The sequence below is a fragment of the Mustela putorius genome, unplaced genomic scaffold (assembly GCF_011764305.1).
Source record: "Mustela putorius furo isolate JIRA1106 unplaced genomic scaffold, ASM1176430v1.1 tig00003834_pilon_pilon_pilon, whole genome shotgun sequence".
NCBI classification, from domain to species: Eukaryota; Metazoa; Chordata; class Mammalia; order Carnivora; family Mustelidae; genus Mustela; species Mustela putorius.
The window spans coordinates 37,016,114-37,042,113 of record NW_025421987.1 but is presented as its reverse complement, the minus strand read 5'-3'; the positions used below and the strand labels follow the sequence as shown (position 1 = coordinate 37,042,113).

The following is a 26,000-nucleotide window of genomic DNA, read 5'->3' as shown; positions in this document are numbered from 1 at the left end:
CCCCAAGGTTCCTGGAATCGAGAATGACATCAGCTATGAGGAGAGCTTGTGTGTACTACTGTACATTAGTAAGCACTTGACCTTCGGTCACAGTTAGAATGACTTCTCTACATTCGTTGTTCATTGGGCAAATTCGATCTTAAAAAGGAAAGCATTCTTTTTTAATGGCCTGACTCTGTGTTTGGGGTTGCAGACATCATTTGGAAATAGCATGATGACACATTATCTAAGGAGTAAATATCTCCTTATCTCAGAGTAACTGAGAACAGATATGATCATTCTCTGCCAACTTTATTACTAAAATCACAAGTTTTAGAAATTGACTTCAACCAATAAAAGTCATTCTTTTTTTTTTTTTAAACAAGGTAATCAATTTTAGTGTAAATAAAAATAATGAGTCTTTAGTGTTTTTCCCTTAGCAACTCTCTCTGTATGGTAGGTTATAGTCAAAAGCTGTTAGCATATTTCTCTGCAGTTTGATGATTTGGTTTCAAAGGATTCTGATCTGTTGACGTGTCTGCAGGTAACCCCTCAACTCAAGACACATGTATTGCTTCGTGGAGGAAGTCATAGTTTGTCTTAACAATCTATCAGTGCCCACAGCTTCCGCTTCCTCTCAGTAGCAGAAGTAAGAAAAAAAGAGCAAAGTTTATCCCACACATCTATGTTTCACCCAAGTATAAAAATGAATGTTCTAGGGCTCAGAGTTAGGCAACAGAATGCAACAGAGGAAGATAGGAGTCCCTGCAATGGAAATATCCAACCCAAGTTTGGCAACAAGACAGTAATGTGGTAGAGGCGGGGTTGAAACATTTGCTCGAAGATTACACTAGATGAGTTTTATGGTCTCTTGAACCATCTTGTTTCCTCCCCATCCCTCCTCCAGCTGTAGATCCTTTTTACCTTTTCACAATTAGGCCTTTCTTGCCTCTCCTCTTTATTATCTTTTCTTACTTAAATCTTCCACGACTTTTGCTGGAACTGGGTCTAATGGAATGTCTTATATATAAATATGGACCTGATATTTTAAAGTTTACTGCTACCAGCAAAACCTTGATACTGTGCTTTTGGGAGTTTTCTAATAAAGACTTCATATTGGTCACACACTTTCACCTGTGGGACAGCTCAAAATATTCTCTACACCCTCCTCAGATTCAGTACCCAGGATGAGATGCTCGGACCTCAGGAATCGAGGCTCAGGAAACACTAAAAGTTCTCAGAATGAGGAGTATAGATGGCTTGGATGGGAGTTACCTCTCTGTGCTCCCAGCACCCTCACAGTGGTAGGACTAGTGTGTGTGTGTGCAATCCTAGGGCAGAACTTCTCAACCTCTCCTCCTGAGATGCCCCAAGCATGAAGAAGAATAAATGCACCACTTTCCAGAGCCCCATGTGGCCAGCACTGATCATAGCGTTTCTTTCAAGTGGTGTGTGTGTGTGTGTGTTTTTACAAATCCATTCAAATTTTGTTATATATGTATATAAAATTTGAATAAAGTTGAGATTCTAGAGGTGCTATGTTTATCTCGTGGCTTTGAGTCCTTCCTGGTTCACATCCATATCCCTGGGCATTCATGTTGCCTAATGTGAAAGTCTCAGGTCTGAGAGAAATGCACCATGAATCCAATTATACACAGTGAAGCTCTCTTAGTTTCATCTCCAACCTGGTTCAGCAAAGTACAAGACTACAGGTGGATTTGAGGCCAAAACTTGAAATAGTGCCTATTTTCCAAACCTTGGGCAAAATGGGGCAACACCTGGTTGCGAATCGGGGACATAGGCCCAATTTTTCTTGCCACGAGAGACTCGATTATCAACTTAGGAAGAGTAGAGGACCAAAGACTTCCAATCTAAGACTTAACTCTCTGCTTTTGACTTGATCAGGAAAAAAACTTCACCCATAGAACTGACCCATAGAACTTTGACCCACTGAGATCTGTTCTTGTTAAAATTTCAGGCCAAAGGAGGGCTTAGTGGGTTACGCCTCTGCCTTTGGCTCAGGTCATGTTCCCAGGGTTCTGGGATAAGGTCAGCATCAGGCTCTCTGCTCAGCGGGGAGCCTGCTTCCCCCTCCCCTCTCTCTGACTGCCTCTTTGTCTACTTGTGATCTCTCTCTGTCAAATAAATAAATAAAATCTTAAAATAAATTTTTTTCAGACCATGGTTCCTCACTGGGCTGAGTGGGGTTCTTCTTTGTTTTCCAGGTTTACTGGGATATTACTAACACATAACATTGTATAAGTTTAAGGTGTATGACATAACGATTTGTGAACATGTATGTCCTGGGAAATATGGATCACAATAAGGTTAGTTAACACACCCTTCACCTCACATAGTTACATTTTTGGTGTTGCTGTGGTGAGAACATTTAAGGTCTGTTCTTTCCACAATATAGTATACAATACACCATGCTATTTGCTAGGTCCCCAGAACTTATTTCTCTTACAAGAAGAAGTTTGTGCCTTTTGACCAACATCTCCTCATCTCCTCTCACCACCACCCCTGCCCCCAACCGTGGTGTTTGTGTTTACTTAGTCTTCACATTCCCAGCACCTGGCCTTTTCTCAGCGCCCACGGATACAGACCTGATTCTACCAATCTGAGAGAAACTTTGACACTGACCCAAAGGCAAGTTCAATCTAAGGCATTTGCCAAACCACCCAGATTAGGGTCCTTACCTGACTGACTTGCCATCTGAAGAACACAGATGTCAAGGGGATGTATTCATTTATGACACAAATTGAGTGAAAAAGAAAAAAAGTATCTCAGCTCACCATGGTCACCTGTCTCAGCTAAACCCTCTGTTCCACGAGGCATTTCCCCCTCTCCTCTGCACTCACTGGCCATCACCTGTCATTCACTCACACAGTACTTGAGCGCTAACTTGTCCCAGGCCTCGCCCTCCTCTGAGGGTGCTGAGGTGTACAAAGCTACCTGACACCCTTGAGGACTTTCCAGTCCAAGAGAGGAAGTCCTTGGCCCTCATTTCCTCAAAGGCAAATTTTCACTGAAACATTACACTAAAGCAAAACCAGCAAACAAAAAAGTTGGGTCTCAGGAAAATAAGAGATTATCTTCAAATTCACTGTTTATTGAATTAACATTTACATTTATTAACATTAACATTTATTGAATTAATACCGGTCAAGCTATTTATTGAAAATTTGGGGATATGGACAAAGTACTCTAGGAGGGGAAGGGGAAGTGATTGCTGAGCCTTCTAGCCCCAGCACCTGCCTGGGGAAGCCCACATGGGCTGCCACCCTGAGTGCTGAATGGGGAGGCAGGGCCTGCTGTAAAGCATACACTGTTTCCGTGACTTCCAGTAGGGTGTCGACAAAAACCACTGCCCGAGGAGCTGTCTCTCTCTTGGGTGATGTCTGGAGGGACACAGCTTAGTCTCCTTTGATATGAAATGGTTTAATGGTGAGAGGAAAAGCTTGCCCTGGAGTTCTGGGAAAATCAAAGGGCTCTATTCATTTCCTTAAGAAAGAAAAATTGATTGAAGTTTTGGTGGATTCCAGCCAGTACCCAAGGCAGGAGAAGACCCAGAAATGAAACAAAAACAGCCAGCTTGCATGATGAATCCTCATTTATTTTCTCCTGAACTTTCAGATTAAGTCCCAGAGAACAAAGGAAATTCCCTTGAACGAACAGATCTTTGCCTCTTGTCCTACCATCTAAGGGTTGCAATGTTTGAAAAAAATAGGCTCGTTTGAAAAAAAAATAGGCTGGTTTAGAGTCAATTACACATTACTTACTGGGATCTTACTTAAGCACTTAAAAAAAGTTCTATTTGGAAATAATTTCAAACATTAAAAACGATTGCGAAAATAAAAACAAAAAAAACCCCACATACTCCTTTTACCTAGATTCATCTGTTGCTAATATCTCCACCATCTGTTTTTCTATGTATTCGTGTATGTGCATGAAATATATGTGTATTGCATATACACTCACACCCATTTGAGAGTAAGTTATATATACCATGGTCATTTACCCCTAAGTACTTCAACCTGTATTTCCCGAGAATAGGAATATTCTTTTACGTAACCATAGCCGAGTTAACAATACTTTTATCTAGTCTTCTGCCCATATTCCAGTTTTGTCAGCTGATCTGACAAATGTCAGAACTGATTGGCCAGATTTTCTTTGTAGCTTTTCTTCCCCTGCAGTAAAAAGGATCCAGTCTGGAGTTAGATATTTGCCATTAATTGTCATGTCCTTTTAGCTTCCTTTAATCTGGAATATTTTTAGAGCCTTTCTTTATCTTTAAGACACTTTTTAAATTTTGTATTTATTCAATGTCTCTTCATGATTGGATTCAGTTTATTTGTTCTCTGCCTTAATACTGCACAAAGATATTGTGTCCTTCCTGGCAAAACACTGGCGGGGGGTGGGGGAGGGGGGATTCATCTAGTCATCTATTCCTCACTAGTGATGTTCATTTCGACTGATCACTTGGTCAGGTTGTTCTCCACTACATAATTACCGTGTCGTTTCCCTCCCTTGTCACCAACAAGCATACTTCTGGCAGATCCTTAGAGACCATGAAAATATCCTAACTGTCATCAAAACTTGCTGGTTGATTTAGCTAGCAGCTGTTGATGAATCTAGCCTGATCCCATCTTTACTGCAATTCCTCCCCCACCTCTGCTTTCTTTTTTTCTCTGTCTCACCTTACCTAAATTTTGAGCACCTATTTCTGGTAAGGACTCATATATTCCTGCTTTTTTTTTTTTTAAATATTTATTTAATTTTGAGAGAGAGAGAGAGAAAGCAGGAGCAGGAAAGGGGGGAGGGGCAGAGGGAGAAGCAGACTCTCCACTCAGCAGGGAGCACCCTGTGACACTGGATCCAGGTCCTTGGGATCATCACCTGAGCCTAAGGTGGACCCTTAACCGACTTGAGCCACCCAAGTGCCCCAAATACCTGCTTTCTTTGAAAGGTTTCTAATTCATTAGTGTACATAATTAGGTTGGTGCTCAAATTATCCCAGATTTAGCCAGTAGGAGTCCTTTCAAGCTGACTCTTGCATCCTCTGGTAAACCCCAGCATTTTTGGAGTAAGTTATTATTTTCTGACATAAGAAAATATTTCGTCTCACAATACATCATCTTTGCCCTTAATCAGATTAAGGGCAAATTATCTTAATGAGTCAGCTGTGCTCTCTGGTACTGGAATATCTTTGCTCCTTGTTCCTTTCAAAAGACGTATCTGGGAAAGATAGGCATGTATGTATATAGACTTACAGTACAACACTCAAGTATATAATCAAAATTAACATTACCAATGAGATACAATTGGATATCATATTATATAAATTATATATAATTTTTCTTTATTTCTTACACTGGTAGCACATTATATAGTCCTTGTACTTTGCTTTGCTTTTTCTTCTTAATACTATCTCCTGGAAATCACTCCATACCAGTCAATGGAGACTTTTTTCTTTCCTATTTTGATGGCTGTACAGTCTATTTCCTATTTTGACAGCTGTACTTACTGTAGTTTATTCGACCAATCTCCTATGTTTGGACATCTGGATAGTTTTCAATACTTGGCAATTACAAATCATGCTGCCAAGAATAACTTTGTGCATATAGTGTTGGAAGTAGAGCTTCAGGGTAAATTCCTGAGGAGAAATTCCTAGGTCAAAGGATAATGTAATATGCAGTTTTATTAGATATTGTCAAGTTCCTCTTCATAGTGATTGTGTCATCTTGCATTCCTTTCAACAACATATGAGGGTACCTGTTTCCCCATAGCCTTGATAACAGAGCACATTGTCAAGGGTTTCAAATTCTTCACAAGTGGATGAAGAAGAAATGATGTCTTAGTGAAGTTTTAATGTGCATTTCTTTTAATATTAATGATTGAATTTTTTCAAGTGTTTTAAGAATTATTTTTATTTTTTATGAGATTTTATTTGCCAGAGAGAGAGAGAGAGAGAGAGCGCACACAAGCAGGGGGAGCAGCAGATAGAGGGAGAAGCAGTCTCCCCACTGAGCAGGGAGCGTGAGGTGGGGCTGGATCCTAAGACCCTAGGATTATGACTTGAGCTGAAGGCAGACACTTAACTGACTGAGCCACCCAGGTCCCCCTCCATAGGTTTTGAAAGCTTATTTATCCTGTTTGTAAGTTCTTTATCAGCTTTTATCTGTAATATACGATGCGAGTATTTTCACCTCGTTTATCATTTGCCTTTGACTTTGCTTTTTTGCCATGAAAATTGCTTTTATTTTTAAGTAGTCAAGTATCCATCTTTGCTTTCATTGTATCTGGACACACACACACACATATAGAGAGAGATATTTTATTTATTTATTTGTCAGAGAGAGAGTGCTTGTGCACAAACAGGGGGAGCAGCAGGCAGGGGGAGCCGCAGGCAGAGGGAGAAGCAGGCTCCCTGCTGAGCAAGGAGTCCAAAGCAGGACTTGATCCCAGAACCCTGGGATCATGATCTGAGCCCCTAAAGCGAAGGCAGATGCTTAACCTACTGAGCCACCCAGGTGTCCCTGGACACATATATTTGTAAAGTTACATTTGTAGGAATAGTTACAGTATCTATGTACGATGACTACAGTGTATATTATAGCACATATATATGTGTGTGTATATGTACTATAGTATATATATATATATAAAACTAGTTATAATATCTATATACTACACTAGTGTATGTATATATGTTATATATAAATAGATACAGATATCCACACACATATTATGTATAAACTTATAGTTAAGACAATATACCATTTTCTCAAGAGTTTTTATTAGGAATGGGCACTGGATTTTGCCAAAGACCTTTTAAGCATCTTCATCTTTTAAGATTAATTGTATGCTTTCCCTCCTAAGCCCTAATTATATGGCAAAATATTAAGAGATTTTCTGTTATTGAACCCTTCTTGTGTTCTGGGTATGCATAATTCTTAGGTGAGATTTTCAAGTCGGGTTAATATGTCTCAGTGCCTTTGTCTCTATTGACGGCTCCTTTCTGAGGCCTTCTGAAAATATTTCTCACATTCTGTCTCTGAAATGATACCCTTTTCTTTATTCCTTTCTCTTCTTTACACATACTTTTATTTTCACATGTATTTATTTATTTAAATGTCTATTTCTCCCATTAAACTCTACACTCATGGAGGGTAGGGAGGGTGTGGCTCTTAGATATTTTTTAGATCAGCTTTTTTAAATAAAGATTTTATTTATTTATTTGAGAAAGAGTGAGCAGGGGGCTGGGGAGCAGAGGGAGAAGCCGACTCCCCACTGAGCAGAGAGCTCAATGCGGGGCTCCATCCTAGGAGCCTGGGATCATGATCTGAGCTGAAGATAGCAGCTTAACTGACTGAGCCACCCAGGCACCTCCATGTTCTCTTCTTTACGTTGTGATCTTGGGTATATTACTCATCTCCTTTAATTTCCCCAGTGTGCCACCATATAATCACAATCTCACAGAGCCTTTGAGCAGACATGAGAAATCTGAGTGAGCAGACAAGGCAAAGAATATAACAGAAGTTAGAAGACTATAGAGATGCTGGTTGGGAAGAAAAATTGTATTCAATCATTTCAAAGGTGTTCTTTGGCCCTGATCTTGCCCAAGGTCATAATCTCCTGCTCTCTCTCTGGTCATGGCTTCCTGGCTGCAGAATGCCGCCTTGTAAGTAATCACAGAATCCAGGGAAGAAAGCCCCTTTGCAGAAGCTGGGAAATAAAATGCCCTTCTCTCACTATCTCATTTTGTGTTTCTTCTTGCAACATCAGCCCATTTCTCCAGTTAATGTCTTTTTCTCCCACGGGGGTAACTTTCACTCACCATTTCAGCTGTCTCTGCTGGTCACTCAAGCTTTGGGTGGTCGACATAGCCATGACAGCTGTTATCAAAACTCAGGGAACAAAGTTTCTGTATTTTTGCAGATTCAATCTTCAAGTGCAAGTCAAAGCCAACGCTCCTAAATCAGGGTGCCTAGAGGGCTGCCTTCAAGAACCTCTTGCTGGCTCTGGGTTTCGGAGACAATGCTCTTTCATTATCTCTGGCCTTGGTCAGATTCTCTAAACTTCTTTTGGTGTCTGGTCTTGATTACTCTTTTTACTTTTTCTTAGTCTTTTTTTTTTTTCACACTTTCTTGGCTATTCTACCTTCAGAGGTCAATTATTTCTACTTTTCTTTGTTTTCTGTCAACAATTTGGGCATTAAAAAAAATCAATATTTACCTAAATGTACACAAAACATCTGTCATCTATAGTAAAAAGAGACAACAAAGCAATGAAATATTATGATATAATGGAGATTGATCACACCATGGACTGGAGACCAGAGATGGATTTCCATCATTCTGGCTCAATCCCTTTTGATTATGTGATGTTGGGCAACTCAAATTCACAGAGTGTCTTAATTCCATTTTTGTAATAGGACCTCTAATGCCCATCCTGGCAAAATGTTAATGTTTTTAAAAGACCTATAATGCAAAGTTAATTTGGTCAAGCCAACCATATGTTCTTCAGTTAAAACAAAACTTCTGCTGGATCAAAAAAAAAAAAAAAGCGACTATTCTTGACAAAGGCACATGTGAAGCTAGTCTTATTTATTTCTCAAGAATTAATGAGGAATGGAGGGTAATTAAGGCAGGCAAACATTAGTTTATTTTTCCATTCATTGGGCTGTATTAGTTATCTATTACTGTGTAACATGCTATACCTAAAGACAGTGGTGTTAAATAATGAGTATTTATTATCCCGCACAGTGTCTGTGGGTCAGGAAACCAAAAGAGGTTAGCTGAGTGGTTCTGGCTCTCATGAGGTCCCAGTCAAAAGATCAGCTGAGGTGCAGTTAACCAAAGGCTTGAGTGGGGACTGGAGGACATGCTTCCAAGATGGCTTGCTCATATGGCTGGCTAGTTGATACTTGTTAGCAATAGGATTTTGTTCCTTAACAGGGGGCCCTCTCCACAGGGCTGCTTGAGTGTCCTCACATCATGGTAACCAGCTTTTCCCAGAGAGACCGATCAAAGAGAGAGCAGTGCAGAAGCTACCATGTATCCTATGACCTAGCCTTGGAAGTCACACTCTGGTGATTTCTGCATATCTTATTCATTATACTGGGCCAGCAACCGGTACTCGCAAGATTGTACAAGTACATGACCCTGGCTTTGAATATCTCCTTAAATTTTATACCATAGGTGTCTTCCTTGCCTTACCCTAGCCTTGGCCAGCTATACAAGTTAGTTGCATTTGGTATCAGTGGGGATTATATAAGAGGCAAGAATCATGATGGACATACTAGAGGCTGGTCACCACCAAAAATAAGTACCTAACCAAGATTCTGAATAATGAGAAGGGACCTTGAATGGTTCAGCAGTTCTCAACTTTAGCTGAACTCTGAAATCACCTGGAAGTGCTAACGCCTCGGCCTCACTCCACAGGGATTCTGATTTTATTGTTTTGGAGTGGGACAGCTCTGGTGTTTAAAAAAACTCTCCAAGTTATTCTCACATGCGGTCAGGGATAAGTACACTGCAAATGAACTAAATGTTCCTTCTGAGACTGAAGTCCACCCAGCATTTGCCTATCATATCTGATAAGAACATCTGTTGCCCCTTCCTAGGGCAGAGAGTTTGGGTGGTTTAGAAGAACAAGGAGCATCAGTAATTTACTCACTCAGGAACTCTTGTTGAATACAGAACAGGTGTGGCTAACTAGGTTTCTTTTCCATTACCTATATGTTCTATCTGAAGTATTTTATAAAAGAGTGGTAGGAACAGGATTAATTCAACAATGCTAGTATGATTTGAGCCTGTATTTACCTCAAGACAGATAAAAACATGCAGACTGGATGAACAGGAGAGTTCCCAGAAGAAAAAGAGAATAATAGGATTTGCAGAAATTGGGTTGGGGTTAGGGTGCCTGTTTACTCATGTAATAGTTTGACGTACCTATGCACACACACACACACACACGTGTTCAAGTGCACACACACACACACGTAAAGCTGAGGATGAGACCAGACCACTCTTAGTTCATATCATTTTAGAGGGCAATGAAGTATTCCCTATATCTACGAGGCTACTTGGTTGCTGGCCAGGTTTCCTTTGATCCCTCGTCCATCCATGGGGCAGGCGCCTGGGCAGAACATGGTGGGAGGAAGGGGGACTGGGACTGGCATCTTGCGCAAGGTATTACGATTTCCTCTAGTGAAAATAAGCAAAATATTTTCCGTATGAGGAAAACTTGCACTTATTTGGAACTCTTTCTAGAACTTTTACATTTTCTTCTTTTTGTAATTTTCCTAGGGAATGCAACAAACCTCAGGGATGATCATATTTTTGGCAAATAGTTCAGAATGTTGGCAGATGCCCAAATGGAAGAGGATCTGGCGTGGACATATGCTTGAAACCATTGTCGTCACCTCACTCAGTGAACTAAAATGAAAAATAAAAACACCGCAAGTACTTTTTTAATAACAGCAGCCTCATTTGCACTTCTTACATAAGCAAGAACATTCCTACAGATCGCATGGGGTATGAGCATGACTTCGCCTCATTCTTGCTCAGTTTCAGGCATGCAGATGAAAGGGGCTGAGTTGCTGGGAAAACAGGTCACTCACTTCTGACATCCACTGCAGCTGCAGTAAAGGCTTGGCTAGAGGGCAATTATGTTAATAAAGCACAATATCCAGCTTCTCGCAGGATTCTAGCAGAGTTCTATGTGGCAAGTCTCAAGTGGCTCTTAGAGAGTCTCCATCTCATGACAAGGCAGATCATTTCCCATGGACTCTTGAATGCAAGTGTACTTGATGGGAGGTGGAGGTGGCTTGAAAGGCGGGGGTCTTTCCATGCTAGGAACAAAACATTGCTCTTTCAACGCTAGGAATGTGAGGTGGTGATTCAAGGAAATAGGAAAATAGGACACAGAGAAAGAGACATCCCTACTAGTTCCCTCAGAATTTTTCCTTCTGTTTATTAGCCACGTTATAATAGCATTAATATTTATAGATATTATATAGCTTGTGAAGCATTTTTATCATAACATTATTTAATTTGCATCTAGGGATTGGACATTATTGTCATCATTCTACTGAGGCTCAGAGGTCTTCAGCAACTTGGTAAAGAGAACCAGACAAGCGATTCTGGTCTTTTGACCAGAACCCATATTCTCCATGGAAACTGCCTCCTAATAGAAGAAGTGTTTCTCTTATGTGGGTTAAAATACTCCTCCAGAGACAAAATCTTTAAATTCTGGGACTAACGACTGAAGGTTTTCAAATAATCCCTTTGCCAACCTTACCCCCGCCTTCACCCACACAGTCACTGTGCACTGTGAGGATAGGGCTGAGATGGGAAGAAAGGCTCTACAGAACCCTTGTATTGGTTGATGCTGGGTGGTTAATGTCAGAATCCCTTACATTTCAATCAGTGAACATTCTTAAAGTCATCTTTATATCAAAAGTACTGTTCTATGTTAGCACAACTCTTTGTCTGAAATGCATTTGGCATATGTCTGAGTTTGGGATGTAGCTGTACAAATTCTCCAACTCTCTTGATATCAAGACACAGAAATTCATCTGTGGACAGATTTCTGTCCTTGACTCAAATCCATAACCCCTTGCTGTGGTATAGAGATAGAGATGGACATGGAGAAGGAGAGAGAGAGAAAGAGATTCTCTTCTCTATATGACACAAATATTGGATTACAGAATAATAAAAAGAATCAATTCAAAATTTCAGATTCCCGCTTTCTTCTTTTAATAAAAATATCTAATGCCTATTACCTGTTTTTTTCTGATGCGTTGATGCAGATAATATATTTCAACAGGTAGATAAAATTCTAAGAAATTTGCACTTCTGTTGTTTCAGGGAAATTAGGAAGTCCTCAAGGTCATATGGTAGCCAAAGTGTAGTCCTTGGACAAGAGTCCAGAATTTCAGACTACTGGTTTAGTGTTTTGTTTTTCACCAGGAAACACTTGCCGCACATGGATATAGAGTCTTCAAGGACAGTTTAAGTAGAAGGTACCACACAGTGGTCATTGGCATTTTAAACAGTAGTAGTATGCATGGGAGAACAGCTCTGTATGTTGTAGGGGTCTCCTCCAATCATGGTCTACTCTGGATCCAAAAGAGCCAAGTCAGAAAAGTAAGGCTTAATCTGACATGTCATTTCAGATGGCGGAGTGGAGGGAAAAAATTCTTGGAGGATATTTCAATAAGACAAAAGAGGGGTAACCCACTGTTTACTTTCTTTTGTCCTTGGGAAAAAAGAAAGAGGATGGTAAAAGCCCATTTTGCTGAAAGCAGTAGGGGTTTCTTAAAATTACCTTTCTCACTCAATTTCACACTTGAGCATCTGGGCCCAGCTGGGCCCAGACAGTTCAGAGATGCATGAAAATGAAAAAGTAATGAAGATTAAAAGAAAAATCAGTTTTAGTGTTTGAGGTGAGGCAAGGCTCCATTCTCATTTCATGCCCACTGACTTGCTCCATCTGAGTGTCACTGACTGAGCAGGGAGAAGGGGACACCAAGGCAGAAGTTGCACAACTCATCCCAGCTGGGTGGTGCTGGGCAAGGTGGGGAGCTTCTCTGAGCCTCTTTTCCTCAGTTCTATATGAGAATGCCATAAAAGAGTGATATTTAAAGTGCTGAGTGAGGGACACCTGGGTGACTCAGATGATTAAGCATTTGCCTTCAGCTCAGGTCATGATCCCAGAGTCCTAGCATTGCGGGAGGGTTTGAGTCCCGCATCCATCTCCCTGCTCTGCAGGGAGCCTTTTTCTCCCTCTGCCTGGCACTCTGCCTACTTGTGCTCTCTCTCTCTGTCAAATAAAGAAATAAAATCTTTTTTTAAAAAAAAAAAAAAAACAAAGTGCTGAGTGAATATATTGTACTGAAAACCTATCTCTGTTCCTGCAGATTCAGGATTATACTCACATTTCCTTCTGGTACTGGCACCACCTTCTCACTCCGAGACCAAACAGCGCTATGCAGAAAGAGAGCAAAGCTGCTACAATCACTGGCCAGGACATTCCATCTTTAGGTTTATTGACCACAATACCTGCAAAGGACATAACGAGAGATGAACTTTCATGCCAAACTTCGGGAATTTCAAAGCAGCATGACTTGAACCCTCTCTCCTACCTGTTTTCTCCAATGGCCCTCACTGACCACAGTCATGCTCTGGGATCATACCTATGCCTTGTTCTCACTTCCGTTTTTGCACGTCTGCAGTTACTATTTATGTGAATGTCTTTCTTGTTATAATGTTCCAGAATGAATCTTTTTTTTTTCTTTCATTTTCCCAAGGCCTTGGACAATTCCTGGCACATAATGGGCAATGAATTTGTAAAAATGAAAAATAAAAGGGATAAGCTCTAAATCTGTATTCCAAATTTACTCCAGTAAAGGAAACTTTATATGTGAAGTAATGGCCTAGCTTTGGCTTTGCTTATTCTTTAAGGAGTCATTATATGCTTTATGGAATATTTATGTATTAGGAGGAGGAAAAAAGCATCATAACGTCATAACATTCTGATGCCCTGAAAATCCCAAACTGAGAAGGCCTGATTAGTACGCACAGAGTTGTAGTTGCTCAAAAGATCATCATCGAAGACTTTTCCTTTGGATGTCACTCAGGGAACAGTGTCCAGAATAGAGATTTCCAAAACCTTCCACCACCTCCCTTCTTTTCCTTTCTCTCTCCTTCTACGCACTTCGGCAATAGAAAGGAGAGAAGTGACAAAAGGGGTAAAACTAAAATCAGTTATTTTGCTCTTTCTAGGGTCTGCAAAGGGAGGAGGTCCAAAGTAAAGGTCTGGCCAGAATTATATTGGTGGGTGATAAGCAGACTTGTTTTTCTTACCCTTTGATTATATCCACACTCAATTCATTCATTGCATTTCTAGCATTTGTACACCACGTCAGACTGTGTGAATCAAAGACTTTCCAATATTATTGATTTAGACCAGAGGCAATGTAAATATCATATTCGGACTGTTTTACCTTTTTTCTAACATGCAGGAAGAATTAAGAAAATTAACTCTCTTAGGAAGTAAGATTGATTCTACTGCAGAGAATAAGAGGGAATGTTTATAATTACACAGTTACTTAATATTTTCCTTTTTGAAAAGCATTTTACAATCATGTTAAAAATTCAAATAGTACAGAAATATAAAGCTACAATGAAAAAGGAGGTGATTTTATGACTTTCAGATGCCAGTTATCCATATTAGAGGCAGCAACTTTTAATAGTTAATTATGTATCCCACTAGAAATTTTATACATATATATGTATACATATATATCTGTTATTTTATACATATACATATATAAACATGTATATGTATCATGAATATATATCTCTTTTTCTTAGAAATGAGGGCAATACATATTGTTCTGTCCCTTGTGTCTTTCTTTTAAAAATATGCTCTTGAAAAAAAATAAATAAATAATTTTTAAAAAATGCTCTTGGAATAACTTCCCATGAAAGTGCATAGATATTTACCTTCTTTGATTAAATGAGTAGCTAGTTCCCCAATATATAGACGTATCATGGTTTATTTACTCAGTCTCTTGATGTTCAAGGGTTAAATTGTTTCCAGGCTTTTGTTATTTCTAACAACACCCTTATACCTTATGGATAGATCTTTAGCTCTTCAGAATATGTAGATCATTTGGGCAAAAAGTCGATTTTGCATTAGAATAATTTGGTTTCATTTTCTTTTATTGTTTCAACTAGATTGTGAACTGTTTGTGGGTGGAGACTAGGTTTTTAATTTCTCTAATTGCCTCATATTTATTATAGTGTTTTTTATAAAGCAAAGTCTCAAAACACATAGGCCAAAAGAGATGGATTCAAAATATTAGTTACCAAATCTTCTCTATGTTCAACATAGTTTGAACTGCAGCAATATGATGTTGTCATGTTTATGACACACATCCAGAGACCTGGGGTCTTCCTGATGCTCACCCAACCTCAGCCTAGTCTAAGCAGATGCTTAGGTTACTCTGGAAGCCCATGTAGTCCTGCAACACAGACCCATATGCTATGTTGTATGTGCAGGTGACTAGTTCACACTAGTTCACAGTAGCAGTAGAACTGTGAAAGAATAGAGTATCATGATCATAAAAAAAAAATCATACAGATGATTAACAAGACTACACAAAGTTCTGTTTCAGTCAAGTCAAAATTTACTAGGCTCTACATTGGTAACATGATTTTACCCCTACAGTTTCAGAGAAATAAAAGAACAAAATATTTTAAACCAATGCTTAAAATTTTTCTCCCTACCACACACAGAAAATGAGACCACTGACTTCAGGAATGTCAAGCAGAGCTCCATCTTGCCCCATCTCTGAACTAGGCCGTTTTTTAAGGCACCAATATCTGAAAGGCATCGGTGGGACTTCAGTTTGTTCTACTGGGATGTTGCATGCAGGATGCTCCAATGATCTGAGGACTGGATGACCTCTGATACAGAATAAGCTGAGAATTTAAGTGGAGTGTTCCCCAGTCAAGAGAACACCCTCTGAAGTGAGTTGACAATGCCTCTGCACTTACAATCAAGATCTGGGTTGGGAAGATCTTGATCTCTTATGATATAAAACAAGAAATTATATTCAGTATCAATAAAATTTTATTAGCTTAATTTTTTTTTAATTTTTTTTTAAAGATTTTATTTATTTATTTGTCAGAGAGAGAGCGAGCGAGAGCGAGCATAGGCAGACAGAGTGGAAGGCAGAGTCAGAGGGAGAAGCAGGCTCCCTGCGGAGCAAGGAGCCCAATGTGGGACTCGATCCCAGGACGCTGGGATCATGACCTGAGCCGAAGGCAGCTGCTTAACCAACTGAGCCACCCAGGCATCCCTTTTTTAAATTTTTTTTTAAGATTTTATTTATTTATTTGACAAACAGAGGCAGGCAGAGAGAGGGAGGGGGAAGCAGGCTCCCTGCTGAGCAGAGAGCCCAATGTGGGGCTCAATCCTAGGACGCTGGGATCATGATCTGAGCCAAAAGCAGAGGCTTTAACCCACTGAGCCACCCAGGCGCCCCGCAACAATCTTTCTTGTCTCAGATATATTTTCATAGGATAAAGTGTTTCTCACTTTTTGCCTGGCCAATTTTTATTCATTTTTCAGATTTTAATTTAAATATATCCTTATAGGATATATTTATCCTTTCCTGTTGCCAGTAAAAATTACATATTTCTGTTATATTCTGACAATACCTTATATTATGTCACAGTATATCTGTCACAAATATATTTAATTATATGATTTTTTACTTAATGTATATCATCTTCAATAGATTATAATCTTCCGAAGGTCAGCATTTTCAAGGTCTCCCTGTATACAAGACAAGAAAGATCTACTTCTTTCACAGAGTATACCCAACAACTGTTACAGTGCCTGGCAAATGGTAGGTACCCAACAAATATTTGTTGTGTGAGTAAAACACAAAATTGAGAAAAAAGTAAATGACTCACCAGTAATATGGATGTGAATATTTTTAGTAGATCCATTGGTAGTTGTGGGAACTTCTGAAAATGTCCTGATTGTGCTGGTGAAGACACCACCTAGGGATATACAGGGAATATGTGAACTGATCCTAACAGCCATCTCAACCCAATCAAGTGGTGTAAGATCATGATTGGATCTCACTAGTGAAGGAAAAGCTCAATTTTAATGGCCTAAATGTTCCTAAGTACTATGTATAAAGTTTACTAAGGACCAATTTATATCAAGACTTGGACCTTAGAATCTAACAACTACCAAAAAAGTGAAACTCTCTATAGGTTTAAAGAGGAAAAGAGAAACTATACAGTATACATAACATAACAATATTTGCTAAAGAATCTCCATGAGAATTTACATGATTAAAGGAAAATGTCTTATGTTGGACCCATAGAAAAATGGGAACTTTCTGTATTCTCCCAATGCAATACCATTTCTCCCACTGTAATGTGTTTGATAAAGTCAATAAAACTTCCTTTGCAACATTCTAGGAGACAATTCCATGTTGATAAATCATCTCAATTGCTAATGGAAAATTAAAATTTAAAATGCAATTTTAATGGATTTAATTAGCCAAGAAATGCTATTTTGTAGATTTCATTTTGAAATAAAATAGAGAAAAAAAAATCTAAGACTTGGTTTCTGACTAGCTTCTTTGGGTGACTCTCACAGGGAGAAGTTTTGGTTCTATTCATTGTCATTTTCATCATCAAGTTGCACTTTTTATACCTAAGATTGGTTTCTTACCAGTTCTTGTTTTTCCACCTCTGCCAACACCTTCCTGACCCTAAATCTCCCCCCCCATCACTCACCATGATTTGTTGAATTTGCACCTGAGGGGGATGAACTATATGTTTCACTGGGCATCCATGAAGCTGTTAAAGGAAGAAGGTATTAGAAGAATCAACCTGATGTGCTATGAAGTGTGTAAACCTGGAGATTCACAGACCTGTACCCCTGGGGCTAATAATACATTATATGCTAATAAAAAATTTAAAAATTAAAAAAAGAAGAGTCAATCTGTATAAGACTAGTTATTTTATAGCCTCTTCTTGACCTTTAATTGAATCTAATAATTTATAATAAAATAATAAAAAGAAAAAATATTATTAATGAATATGTAAAGAAAAATCACTGAACTATTCTACAGCACACATTAGAATGTCCCAAAATAAAGTGGGAGTTGAGGGAAAACTTGTAATTCTGATGTCTCAAATAGCGAAGATTTTGATTATAGCTACTTAGAAGCAGGAAGAAGGAAAAGAAACAAAATACTAGGAGAGGTTTTCCCAGCCACAGAGAGTGCGCCGTAACTATTCTTGTGTTCATCCAATACATGGGAGCGAATGAAAGCCCAGGTGTGTTATGGTGGCCTTTAGTCAAGCAAAGGTGCCAAAGGGACTTTGAAGACTTTGGTAGGACATGCATGAGGGAACAAAATAGTGTGTACTTGTGGATAAGCTGGTATTCTTGTTGTGAATTTGTTGTGAATTTTCAGACCCTTCTGGTCACAGGCATCACTAGCTGCTGTGCTGAGTCATCTTGATGGATTAGAGAAGCAAACCTTCCCCTTGAGTGGATGGTAGCAAATTCAGGCAGTACCTATAGCTTTTGGAGTAGATCTATCAACTCATTTTGTTTAGATCCCCCTCTCTGGCAAGAAAGTTCCATTTCTTGGCAGGCTCTGCATTTCTGTATTTGATAACAGGCTTATAATGTAGTATAAAGTAAAATAGCTATAGTTACACGCAGTTGCAATCAGTAGAAAAATATTATGCTCATCTGTTTAAAACATTAGCATGTATGATTTTCCAAGTTAAGTGCTTTCTTGTGTGTCAAGACCAGAACAAATAAGCAAAACCAAACCAAACCAAAACAAAACAAACATTAAAAAAAAAAAAAAAAAAAAAACCCAAACCAAAAAACGCTTGGTCTTTTCTTTCCTTGGTTTTTCCCCTAAATGTCAATGGCAGTTGCAGCCACAGACAAAGGTATGTTATCAGGCCCTTCAGGAGTGGTGTAACTCAATGCTTTCCAGGGCGTGCTCACAGTACAGTTTGTCATAGCTAATTGACGTAGGGTCACCCAGAGGTAAGGGGAGTTTTACACACAGCTATTTTGATTTGACTAGGTCAGGGAGATGTTCTTATTTTCAGTATAATTATCTGACCCTGAACATGTGATCTTGACCACTTTTTGTTGGTGCTGTTCTAGACAGAATACCAAGGTCAAGAGATGATGGACTACTGTTTTTTCAAAAGCCAATTTTTAAAGGCTAAGCCTTAATGGTGGGGATTTGAATAACAAAGAACAACAACTAATTAAAAAGAAATTGGGTCTAGGCCTGGATTTAGATAAAATTACAAAGAAGGCAATTTGTTCTGGATAACCTTACAAGATATTTTGCCCAACATGGTGCCTCTACATAACTTTTAATTTTTAGGGCTTGATACCTATATTTTTTATCTTTTCAGAGTTTGTTTGCAAGAAAGGATGTGATAAATTAATTTATGCTAAGATATAAGTAGTTGAACAAATGCTATCCCTTTGAGGGAATTGGGTATTCAATTTTTTTCCATTTTATATTTATCTCATCAGCAAGTAAATACAGAAAATAAATTTATTTTTAGCTCATCTCTACACCCAATATGGGGTTCGATTTTCCAAACCCAAGACCAAGTGTTACATGTTCTACCAACTGAGCTAGGCAGGCGCCCAGATACCAAATGGTCAGTTACATGTGGGTACCAACAGTTTTTTCACCCAATATAGAATGCCAATTTTTTCTGCTCAATATTAATTTTCCCCAGGCAAAATAACCAAGCATAACACAATTTCAGGAGATGGTGATACCATCAACACGATCCACCCAAATTACAAAAATGGCAGTACTTAAAATTTTGTAAATTACTTGGCCATTTTTAAAATTTTCCTTTTTAGACTTCTACTCCTCAGAAACTGTGTGATAAAATTAAGCTACAGAATCCACTTTGGAAAAGCAGGGAGTTATTTTTCTAGTTTGGTTTTAAGATTTGTCTTTATTCTGTTAAAAAAAATATAGTGGGGAGTGTGTTGAGAGAGGTGAAAAAAAAGGAGATTCCAGTTGATGGACTCAACATGTCTGAAAATATTTCAGTAATATAAAGAAAAAAAACTTCAAGAGCAAGAATGTATTATACATAAGAGTCTTTCAACAAGACAAAGAGATGGGCTATTCTTATATCAATTGCTCCCACAAGAAAGAGGTCTTCCTGAAGAATACTTACTTATAGAATCCTCAGTAAGACAGACTTTACTAATTCTAAAGATTCCTCTTTCATTAACATAATATTTTTCTAAAAGCCTATCCACTCTATCCAAAGACAGATATCCAAAGATATCCAATTTTCAGAATGTGCTCCACAATGGCTATTTGATCTGCCACTCTAAGTCTCCTTGAGAGTCTCTCAGCAGAATTATGTTTTTATGTCTTTTAATTGATTGAAATATTCTGCGTTCTTCATACCACCATTCTGTTTGTTAAATACATGAGTTAATTCTTCTTTAAATCTTTTGAGACTCCATTTTCATCAAAATCCATGAATAAACACTACTTTGACATTTGGATGATAAACACCAGCTTGATGGATAACCTCCTTGAGTACATCATCATTATCAGCTGAAAATATTAATATCAGGATGCCGTGTTGCTAGAGTTTCTCAAATAAATTTTTGTATCTTTCCTGGAGCATAACATTGGATTTTTCTATAATTTATTTAAATTTAGCATTGGGTGAAGCTTATTCAACAAGGAAGCTATGTGCTTTAGCACATCTTTCTACCACAAAGGGATATTTTCATCCCATGGTAAAAACAGAATCAATTTTGACAACATAGCATTCTTCCTTATTTGGAAAAACTTGACCATTTTTTTTAACCAATTTACAGTGGTCAGTAACTATTATGATATGTTGGGCATCTTTTCATTTTGTAGGAAAATCTACTTAGTGTCATACCAAAATCCATGGTTATCTGAAGTTTAAAAGCTCCTTTTCTGATAAAACCACAGATAATTTTTGTTATTCTTATAGAGTAAGCTGATGCAAGCTGAACTTATCTTGGAATTTGGGTGTCACTTCTACATGTACATTTACAGAGACTTGTCTCAGTTACCCAATCTTCCTTAAGACATTCTGAGTTCTTCTGTGTCTGATTTTGTCATGGAATAATGGCATGGGTAGCAAGCAGGACTTGGATACAGGAATCTCAAAGATCTTCGTTTTCTGCCCCATGCTCCTCTTCAGAGTGAATATGTACTGGGCCAGCACCACCCCTTACATTAGGAAGAACACGCTGGCATCAGCGACCTTGTTTATTCTTGCCATGACCACCTCCTCTATAGATGAGACCCTCATGCTCTTCCTGATCATGAAAAAAAAGATGACACTCATGATCTTTGGATATGCAGGTCTTGTGTGCTAGCTGTGGAGAGACCCAGGAAGCCCCCAGAATTTGGTATTTTAACAGAAAATGGAACTTAAAATCAGAGAAAGAAATCTTGAATTTGTGGTTCACCTAATCAGGAACTAGGTAACAGAACTGGAGAACAGTGTTTTAGAGAAGAAGAACATAGAATGAGAAGTGATCTGAGATATATAAGATTTTAGAATTTGAGAGGAAGAGGGGTGAGTTTAGAGATTCAGCATCTTAGCCAACAGGGAGCAGCAGGACTAACTGGAATGATCCTACAGCGTGAAAGAGGAGAAGGGCCCACTATTGCCATAGGTTCTGGCATTGCTATGTCCCTGTAATTGACTCTCAACCCCTCAACTCCAGCCTCTCCATCCCTTCTCCCTATGGAAAGTAGAATGGGTTGCTATGAAATTATTAGGCAGAACTACCAAGAGTCTGAGAAGATCCAACCAGGACCAAGGAAAGGGTAAAAAATACAATTGCAAAATTTATGAAGAAGGGTACATAAATTTTGAAGAATAGGAATGTATGGTCAAAGAATAAAATAGAGACCCTATGTGAGGTTTTTAAGAGGTTCTATGAGGCCCCAGGTGTGTGTGTGTGTGTGTGTGCGCGCACGCGCATGTGCACGGGCACACGTGGTAAGGTAATGATAAGCTTGTTGATTTTGGTAATGGGGCAAATTGGAAGCATAGGGGCCTATGGAGAATCATTTCATTTTTCTGCTTCTCTAACTTAGCCAGACTGACTGATTTCAATGTGGTTTTAGGCTCCACTGGACCAGATGGATGGCAGGGAAAAACAAAGAGAAAAGTAATTAAGCTTCTCTTTTCTGCTCCATGGCCTGATCACCTGAACGTCAGGATGAGAACATCCAGGATGTTATTAGCCTTATACACTTGAGGTATTTAGATGGTCAGAGTTGATATCCCCATTTCATAGGTGGTTAAAGTAAAATAAACATTTCTGTTCCAGGCAGTTGGAAACTTGGAAGCTGAACTAGGATTAGATGCTAATATTCTAAAGTTGATAAAATGACAAGAAAAGAATATATTAAAATGCATACTTATAAATTTAATAGAAATGCAATGCACCCAGAATCTTCCAGTGACATCCAAATATATGTGAGCTACACAAAATGCATGTAAAGGCAAATATCCCATTAGAATGTGCTCACAAATAGGAAAAGCTTTAGAAACACTGCTAGTGGGTTTATTTCACCAGGAATCCATCCATTATCATTCTTTTTCTGTCTGTGAACATTTCATAAATCTCTTTAAATAAACATACTGGAAGGGAAAAAAAACTCCATTACCAATGCCTGTCATGAATCTTGCCAAATGCATCATCTAATATTGGATGTCACATTATAGTCCAATCCAACGAGTAGAAACATGTTTCAAAAATAGTTTGGGAGTGAGCAATCAATATTAACTTGTTGGATCCAAATGTGTTTTTGTGAATGATTATAAATAGAGCAACTCACTGCAGGGAATTTTTTTCTTTAAGCTTGTGGATAAAAAATGGCAACTAGTAAACAAGATATTCTTATTTGCATAAGTGAGTTTTCATGGTGAGGAAAATTTTGTTTGTTTGGGTTTTAGAGTCCCTTCCTAGATTTCACAATTTCTAAAGCTATTTCATGGTAGGAATGATAGAGAGATGTCTGAGGATAAATGAAGTTTTCAAGTGGGGAGGACAGAAGATGTGAGGAATTGCATAGTTCATTTCATTATGAAATCTACTAAAAAGACCAAGAATACACTTGTGTAAATTATAAAGCACTTTCATGCAAGACCGTTTAGTTTTCCGGTTTCTAGGGCAGAGAATATTTTGGGTAGCCTCTATGCTTCATAATGATATGATACGTGGGGTAAATAGGATTTCTTTTTTTATTCTGGGCACACATACTATTGTAATAACAATTTAAATAAAGCAAACAAAAAGTTCAAAAATTTCATTTAAGCATATCATTTCTTTTCACTGTGTATGTTTGTGTGTGTTTTCTTCCTTGCCCTTGTCCATATGTACACATATTCTTTCAATTATTCAAGAAATATTTGCTGAGCACCTACTGTATGCTTGCCACTGCTACAGGCATTATGATACTATAGTGAACAAGACAGGCAAAGGTTATGTTCCTTTTGTTGTGTATCTTAGATTTCAGTATACTGTCAACAAAAAAAAAATCAAATAAATAAAATAAAGGAAATCATTAGACACCAAGTATTATGCTGAGAATGAAAATATGGGATAACATATATAATCATAGCATAAATTTAAATTTCATTTCTACTTTATCCTATAATATTGTTCAATAAACTTTTATTTTTTATTTTTTAAAGATTTTATTTATGCATTTATTTGAGAGAGAGAGAGGTGGGAGAAGCAGAGGGAAAAGGACAAGCAGACTCCACACTAATCACAGAGCCTAACACAGGGCTGGATCTCACAATCCAGGACCCTGAGATCATGACCTGAGCCAAAATCAAGAGTTGGATGCTTACCTGACTGAGCCACCCAGGTGCCCCTCCAATAATCTTTTATCACCATTGCTACATAATTTCCCTCCACAGCCAACAAGTATTGATTCTTTTATCTAATCAGCAATATTTGTGGAGCACCAACTCTATGCCAGACATTACCACAGGCACGGGGGATACAGGTAAGCAGCAACAAAAAAGATAAGGAACTTATCTTGTGTTACCAGTGTAGGTAAAGGAGAGTTTCAACAGAGTTCATTACAAACTTAATTTTATGTTAACACCATTTGGATAAATGTTAGTGTATTAAGTATGGAATTTCATCCCCAGTCTATATAATATTTTTATTTTCAATTTATATCTGATAGGTGAAAATTTTCTAGCCAGTAACCTTGTTTATACAATAAGATGTACTGGCTAGCTTAGTACATTATGGCTATTGTTTGGATTGACTTCATAATATTGCATTGAATTACTATCTCATTCTATTTTACATTCTCTTGTTATTGGATATATTTTTCTTTAACACCCTCTCACCCCAACTCTTACACATGGACTACTGGATTACTGTAAGTAACATTATGTCTTCTGACATTTTAACTTCTAACACAGGGCTCATCCCTTGTATGCTCACTCCAAAGCAAATGCTCTTCTGAATGTGTCTATTATTCACTCATTTATATAGTTTTCTAGTTTCTATCACATATTATGCCTAAGCCATATGGTGTTTGGTTGTACTTGTTTTAATATTTGTTTAAAAATATCATTCCAGGGTCCCTGTGTGGCTCAGTCAGTTAAGTGTCTGGCTCTCAAAGGAGCCCCATGTTGGGGTCCTCTCTCAGTGGAGTCTGCGTGAGATTCTCTCTCCTTCTCCCTCTGCTCCTCCCCCCCCCAACCTTGTGCTCTCTCTAAATAAATAAATAAAATCTTTAAAAAAATATATATCGTTCCTCATATTGTCACCTGGCATTTACTTTTCTGACTCAAGACAATCTTATTAAGATCCATTCATACTGTTGTATTTGGCTGTCATTCACTCATTTCTCATTGCTCTATAATATTATATGACTATGCAATAATTTATTTACCTATTCTCTTGGCTATGGTGACTTAGATTATTTAGAGTTTTTACTATTATGAGTAGTGTTTTCCCCTGACATTTGTGTGCATATCTCCTGGTTACATATATTAGCATGTGTAGAGCCGTGGAGTATAAATCTAAGCACGGAACTGTTGGGTTGTAGGGTATGAAATTGTTTGGCATTAAAACACCATGTCAAGGGGCGCCTGGGTGACTCCGTGGGTTAAGCCTCTGCCTTCAGCTCAGGTTATTATCTCAGGGTCTCTCCTCAGCAGGGAGCCTGCTTCCCCCCTCTCTCTGCCTGCCTCTCTGCCTACGTGTGATTTCTCTCTGTCAAATAAATAAGTAAAATTAAAAACACACACACACACACACACAACAACACCATGTCAAAATGGTGGAAAGTGATGGTACTAACTTGTTCTTTCACCAGCAACATATAAAACATTATATTGATCTACAACCTATCTAACACTTGGCAATTCCAGACTTGTTAATTTTTGCCAATTGATTACATGTGGAACGGTTATCTGATTCTCGTCTTCATTTGCATTTCCTGATTGCCAGAAAGACTAAGCAACTCCTTGGATGTTTTCTAGCCACTTATTACATCTTTTGTGATGTTCTTCTCTGCTCATTTTCTAATGTTTTTATATTTTTAAAAATTGATTTTAGCCATTCTTTATATACCCTTGATATAAAGTTTTGATTCTCTGTCAATTATATATTCCTGATCATTTTTCAATTACATCTGTTGCAAATATCTTCTACACTATAGCTTGCCTTTTCTTTATAACTTCTGCTAAGGTGTCTTTTGATAGAATTTTCTTAACTTTATGGTATTCTACTGTTTCCACCATTTTTATGGTTAGTGCTTTATTTCTCTTCTTTAAACCCTTCCTCACCTCACAGCCAGAAAGAAATTCACCTTTATTTTATTACCTGCTTTAATGTTTTGCTTTTGACATAAAGATCTCACACTCTATGGAGCCTATTTTTACGTAATGTGCATGGCAGGCATACATTTTAATACTTTGTTTCTTGTAAATAATCAAGGTTTGCAGATTTGCTGACTGCCTCTTCTTTTCACAGGAATCTGCCATGCCACCTCTGGCACCTCTAGGTTATGCTTATTTGTGGCTCTCTGGGTTTGCTCTCTCTTCTGATACTCCCCTTTTTATCTCTCATATTTGGGCACTGAATTCACAGGTGTCTTTTATATTATTAGCATATTTGTTAAAAGAAATATGTTAAATTAAATTTCAGAGGATCATACACAAATGGTCAAAGTGCATCATGAATTAAGGATTATGATTAATCCAGATCTATGAACTTGAGGTCCATAAAAGAGATAAAATAAATAACTAATGCTACAAAGAGCAATATGATACATGTTCCTCTTTGCTATTTGATCTACTTCCTAAGGACACATTCTCGGAAGTAAGATGACTGAGCCAGCAGGTATAAAACGCTTTCCTAAA

The 26,000-nt window shown here is 38.2% G+C and overlaps 1 protein-coding gene, 1 long non-coding RNA gene and 1 pseudogene across 6 annotated transcripts in view; 1 reads left to right on the top strand and 2 right to left on the bottom strand.

Annotated features, from left to right (window-relative positions):
* LOC123394376 overlaps positions 1-12,995 on the top strand; it is a 49,914-nt gene extending 36,919 nt beyond the window's left edge. For both annotated transcript variants that reach the window (XR_006609082.1, XR_006609081.1), the window contains 2 exons: positions 10,293-10,520; positions 12,908-12,995. This is a non-coding gene — a long non-coding RNA (uncharacterized LOC123394376). The remainder of the gene's footprint in view (positions 1-10,292; positions 10,521-12,907) is intronic.
* Positions 10,430-26,000, bottom strand: part of CD96 (CD96 molecule) — an 89,586-nt gene continuing 74,015 nt past the window's right edge. For 3 of the 4 annotated variants that reach the window (XM_013060886.2, XM_013060885.2, XM_013060887.2), the window contains 4 exons: positions 17,316-17,378; positions 16,476-16,565; positions 12,926-13,049; positions 10,430-10,837 (listed from right to left, as the gene is read on the bottom strand). In XM_013060886.2, the coding sequence (XP_012916340.1) occupies positions 10,729-10,837; positions 12,926-13,049; positions 16,476-16,565; positions 17,316-17,378 (386 nt within the window). In that variant the 3' untranslated portion in view covers positions 10,430-10,728. The remainder of the gene's footprint in view (positions 10,838-12,925; positions 13,050-16,475; positions 16,566-17,315; positions 17,379-26,000) is intronic. The other variant, XM_045088358.1, reaches the window with a different exon arrangement.
* Positions 17,370-23,342, bottom strand: LOC123394375 (annotated as a pseudogene).